This window comes from Girardinichthys multiradiatus, chromosome 7 (genome assembly GCF_021462225.1).
Source record: "Girardinichthys multiradiatus isolate DD_20200921_A chromosome 7, DD_fGirMul_XY1, whole genome shotgun sequence".
Lineage (NCBI taxonomy): Eukaryota > Metazoa > Chordata > Actinopteri > Cyprinodontiformes > Goodeidae > Girardinichthys > Girardinichthys multiradiatus.
The window spans coordinates 35817653-35823579 of record NC_061800.1 but is presented as its reverse complement, the minus strand read 5'-3'; the positions used below and the strand labels follow the sequence as shown (position 1 = coordinate 35823579).

Here is a 5927-nt window from a genome sequence, read left to right as displayed (position 1 = left end):
CAGGTGTTTTAGTTTCATTGTCCAACCCCTGTATATATATATATATATATATATATATATATATATATATATATAATTGTCAAATAAAACTGTAGAACTCAGTACAAGCTATTGTAACTTGTAAGGTTTCTGTAACTTTCAAATGCTGTCAAGGCTGCTGTTATCCCTACTGCTTGTGCACATTTTTCTACCACATTTTTTTTCCTTCCACTCAACTTTCCATTAATTCACAACCCCCTGAAAGCAAACAGCATCTTTTTGTTCCTGCTCTAATTTACTGTTCCATTTTCTGACAAACAAAATTTTAGGTTTACTGTAAGCCATAATCATTAAAATTAATTAATCAGAAAAGACATGCTTGAACTATATCGCTCTGAGTGTAATGAACGAGTTTATCTTTCTAAAAAGCAAAAAATAAAGATTTTATGATGTTCTTATTTATTGCGATGGACATATTTTTCATTTTCATTTGTCAGTTAGTCAGTGAACAAAGTCAGTGGAAAATAGCCCATATTTTAAATAGCATTTCTGATCCTAAGTAACCCGACTAAGTGAGAAATATAGCACTCTTTGATCTACTCTGGTTGTTAAATCTATCAATGGCAGCTGAGACCTGAGAACAACACCCTTAATCAGTCAGCCGGAGGTTGGCTTTCCTATTGGCCAGCTGGGCTGTCAGTCAACGCCTGCTCGGCTGGTTCGTTAAAGTGACGGATTTACGCATAGCGACTAGTCTTGGTTCATGCTTACAGACGCACCGGATTTTTGTCGCAGCGTTGTCCAGCCGAGACGCAGAGAAATCATCAGTTGGAATATTATTTCACTTACCAGGGGAGTTTACTTCTATCTCTGTCAACCCTGTCAGGTAAATAAACGCCTATAGATGGAGTTTTTGTCGATGTCGTGACTGTTTTGCGCCGCTTCTCACTCTGCGGAAGATTCTGCTGCAGCATCCAAACCAAGGCAGCTCTGTCCTGCGCAAACATGGGCACCGTCCTCTCCATATCTCCTGCCTCAAAGAAGGTATCTATAATGGACGCTGAGGCTGCAGGAGATGGATTAAAAAACGACAAGAGCCTCAAGCGCCACTCAATGTTCGTGTCTCTCTCCTGGAAGAAACTGGTGGCCAATTCGGCCAAGAAGAGCGCAAAGAAAGTGACCCCGACCCCGCTGCCGGCTAGCCAGGTAGCCCACCTCAACAGCGAGAACATCAGGAAGACGCACCAAACAGAGGAGAACAAACCAAAGGCGCCCATCCCAGTCCCGGTACCCACGGTACCCACGCAGAACAGCGACAGTGTGGTCCAAAACGGGAGGCTGGCCACGGTTCAGAAGCAACCCAGCAACTTCTCGCTGGTGTCACCCAGGAGGATTGTTATCCAGGCGTCAACCGGGGAGCTGCTTCGCTGTTTGGGGGATTTCTTGTGCCGCAGGTGTTACAAACTGAAAGAGTTAAACAGCGGGGATGTGGTCCTCTGGTTCCGAAACATTGACCGGACTCTTCTGGTCCAGGGCTGGCAGGACATCGGCTTCATCACGCCGGCCAACGTGGTGTTTGTGTATCTGCTGTGCCAGGACGCAATCACGGAGAGCGTGAACAGCGCGGTCGAGCTGCAGGGCACCTTCCAGACCTGCCTCTACCTCGCATACTCCTACATGGGCAACGAGATCTCCTACCCGCTCAAGCCCTTCATCACCGAATCCAACAAGGACGTCTTTTGGGAGACGTCACTCCTGATCATCAACCGGCTGAGCACCAAGATGCTCCAGCTGAACGCGGACCCGCACTTTTTCACAGAGGTCTTCCAGGACCTGAAAAACCAGCGCGATTCCAGCGAGTCCAGCTTAGACCGTTGATCTGGGGCTGTAGAAGGGCAAAAGTGCCAGAATTGAATAAATAAATAATCATATACACACACAAACACCCACACAAACAGACAGATATAGATATAGATACCCTATATAATATACATATTTATGAAGCGCAGAGCTACAAGCTCTGCAAATGAAGGTGAAAAGTTAATATTTCTGACCAGGGCTGGATTTAAGACGGTGGGCCACTGGGCTAGAGCCAGTTTTGGTGCCTTACCCACATAAATTGCAAATTTAAGCAGAAAAATAGTCACATAAACTTCAGCTACAAGATTTTTAGGGCTTAACTGTATAAAAAATGTTCTTATTTTCCAAAATGATCTTTGTGTTTGTCTTTACAAAATGGTTTCTCATTAATAACTTATAGTTATTCATAATTCTTTCTAGAATTGTCTTGATCCATACCAAAATATTACCTAAAATGGTGTAGTAACTATTCAAGGAATGTATGAGGTGATGTAATTTAGTAATAAAATACACCAGAAAGGAGGGGGTGGAGCACGCACTAAAATTTGTTTTGTTTTGTGTTATCTTCACAAAAATTCAACAAATTCAAACACTTTGTCATTTGGCCTTCTTAGTGTTATTTGGAAATTATAATATCCATTGCTAAAAGATCCTTCCTAAACTCCAGCTTAGGGTTTATCTTAAATCTTCAAGAGTGAATAGAAATATTGTTAGAAAAATAAACTTTTCATCTTTCATTGTAATACAGCTCTGTTTTTCTCTTGGCAGCTCTGTGCTTCTATACGTATGTGATTTTTTTTAAATAACATTGAAACAACCTACATTAAATACATGTATCTCTATTTGCTTAAATATTACAGCAATTTATAATATATATAATCAAATAATAAAATCTGGAAACATTATTAATAGAAATTTTGATTAAAAGTACATATAATTATTCAGGTATTCATGGATTTTCTAGTCCTGTGTTGCTGTTCATACTGTTTAAATTATTTCATGATAGACTGCAGCACATGAAATACTAAGTAACTAAATACACACTGAAATACCTATTTATGAATTTACCGTGCAACAAATTCAAGTTTTCATTTATTATTATCATATTTAACGATTTGTGTATTTACTGAATTGCTGGCATATTCTTTAAATATCTCTTTATATTGTTTATTTAATGTATTTTTTTATTTTTATTCAACTATCTGCGTACACAAATATTTATTTGACATATTATTTGTTTGATTTTGGCACTTTTGACTCTTGATGAGGAACTGAGCAGCACACCGGCGTGTTTTGAAAGACGAATGTAAAAAAGGTGATTGCAAAATGTTAAGTGCAGTGCTGATGGCTTCTCATGTCTGGGCTCATGATGTTGCACAACTTCAACATGATCTTTAGGTTCCACTGTAAGAAGTTTTAAACATGCATGCTGATTGTATTTTGTCCTAATATGTTGTCTTATCCCAGAACTTGACTTGGTTATAACACCTTCCATTCTAAGAGACTCTCAGATCCCCATTTCGTACAAGATTAGCCAGGTGAATGGATGTTGTGTGGTGAGGTTCCAAGCCTGTGCCAGAATAGATGTTTGAGTCAAGTCAGGGCGCTGAGCTGTCCAAGGTGCTGAACTGTTCAGCCATTTCTGTTTGTCTCCTTTTTTCCTAACTGAGCCAAGCATGGCTTACGAGTGCCACAATCAGCCCAGTACACTTTCAGCACATAAGCCTAAGCCTTGTAAGTAAGTAAGTAAGTAGAGGTAGTCTATTGTGCTTTTTTAGCATCCCAGTCAGCTGATAGATAAGCTGATGAACATGGAACAGATACAGAATGTATCTGAAAGGGCAAATCACACAGAACAGTGATTGTAAATATTCCTCTTTGATTAGCATCAGCAGTTTCATCTAGGCATGGGCCGGTATCAGGTTTTCATGGTTTAATGACCTTAAGTAAAATTACCACCGTTTAATGGTATTTACACAAACAATTTAAACATAAATGATATAATCTAATTGCTTGTATTTAAAACAGAAAAACGATAATTCTTCCCACTACTGCTAAAATATTATAACATATAATTTACAAAAAGAATTATGTTATCTACAACATTTATTTACTGTTATATTGATTTTGACAAAAAAAAGCAAAAAAGACCTGGTAAGTTTAGTTTTGTAGCACGTATTGAAAAGAATGTTTTTGCTGTACTCCTCTTTATAGAGCAACTAAATATGCCAATATTTGTTGGTTAATTAGTCAGGTACCTCCTCTGATAACTAGCCTGCAGTCAGCTGCTTAACAGACAAACTGCTGTAGCTTGCCAGTTGTATTTTTAAATTAGTTAATTTAACGCTATATTGAGTTTATTGCGAGGGGAAAGTGTAGTAGCTTGTTTTTTAGCCAGCTAACCAGCAGTGAGCAGCAACATTTGGGTAGTTTTTCAAACCTCTATAAACCACTAACCAGCCCATGCCTGAGGTTATCATACGCTTTCCATCTACAAACTCTGTCTTGATGTTAAAATCCCAAATCTGCTGGAAAAAAAGTTGTTTGCTGTTTTAATATATGTTGGTTTAAGGTTGTTTCAGATTTTCTTGTGTGATAAAAACAGATATGTCATAACAAGATCTCATTTTGCATTTTGGACTTCACTCTCTTATATTGTAATTGTACAACAAAAAGGTTGTTGGCTTAAGCTGAACAATAGATGTACTACTTTTGGTTTAACTGAAGACTGAATGGAATGTAGCTTTTCTAAATATTTTTTTTTCGTTTTTAAATCTTCTCTGTGCCAAGTGGAAAATGGCCTGAAACCTTCTGATTTACATGTATATATCCCATCTTTTCAACATGTTTTTAATGCCAGCTTTGATGATGGTTGAGGGTAATTTGAGCATCACAGAAACAAACACAGGCTTATGGACAAATGATATTTACAATCTGTTCTGCAATTGTGCTCTGAGCCTCAGTTTGTTGACTTCTGATTAGTCGAACAGGATTCCTCAAAGTACAATTATTTAATGTGATAAAAATGTCACAAATATAATGATAACTCCCATTTGCACATGTGTTACTGCAGTATTTATAAGCTAAAGATAATCCATCTTGGACTCTGAAACCAAACCTAGCCCTGTCTATGGCTAATCTGAAAGACAATTGTTATATTTTGCTAGGAAAGTAAATGCTGCTATTTTGCACAGCTGTAGACAAAATTCAAGTTTTTTGCACAGCAATGGTGATGTACCGGTGTTTCCTACCAGGCACTGGAATGCTTTGCCATTAAGTTTGCATTCATTGGCACCAGCTCTCGCTTTAGAATGATCCGCTGTGAATTAAATATTTTGTACGGTTCATTGTTTTCCCTAAATGTCATGTGGAAATTGATATTTAGGTGTGTTTTGTCTATGGTGTTACTCCACATATGCATTCACTCATTGTGTGTGTTGATAAAAGGTCATAACAGTACTTGTTTGAGGTGACCATAGTGAAATAAATCTAAATTTATGTAGAATCTCCTGTCTCTCATTAATCATTTTATTGTTTTGTACTAACCAAACTCTATGTAACTAATTTTGAATTGTACACAAATGCTTTTAGTCTTTATATATAAACAGTTCTGGTCAGAGGTTTGCATGCACCATGGGCATGGAAGTCCTTTTAAATTTTCCTTTAAATTAGTTGAAACATTCTTTTTTTGTAATAGTATAATGCACAATTCACTTAGAATGTGTTTTTAAAAACAATAATTAGGTGCACATGTTTGATTTATTGTGGATTTTCTCAAACTCCAATAGGGTAATAATTCTACAGTACATAGAAGCTCAAATATGTGCATAATCACCCACTAATATTTAGTTCATTATCCCTGAGCAAGCTGCACAAGCTTCTGACGTAATACCGACTGGATATTTAGACAGTCTTCTCATCAGAAATTCTAGTTCTGATGTGTCTGGTATCGTCCTTTTGCTCACCACGTTTTGTACAAAATTCAACCATCAGGCTGCTGGTTTGAGGTGATATGGAAGAACTTGGAGGTAATCCTTCCTAATCATTCCATCCACTTTCTCCAATGAACCAACTGGTGCACTGGCAGC

General features: G+C 37.8%; 1 protein-coding gene across 1 annotated transcript; it reads left to right on the top strand.

The window, feature by feature from the left end:
* The first annotated feature begins 607 nt into the window (after positions 1–607).
* cdk5r2b (cyclin-dependent kinase 5, regulatory subunit 2b (p39)) lies at positions 608–5342 on the top strand. Its single transcript, XM_047369600.1, has one exon. It carries the CDS (start codon positions 985–987, stop codon positions 1855–1857), a length of 873 nt encoding a protein of 290 aa, XP_047225556.1. The 5' UTR covers positions 608–984; the 3' UTR covers positions 1858–5342.
* The last annotated feature ends 585 nt before the right edge of the window (positions 5343–5927 follow it).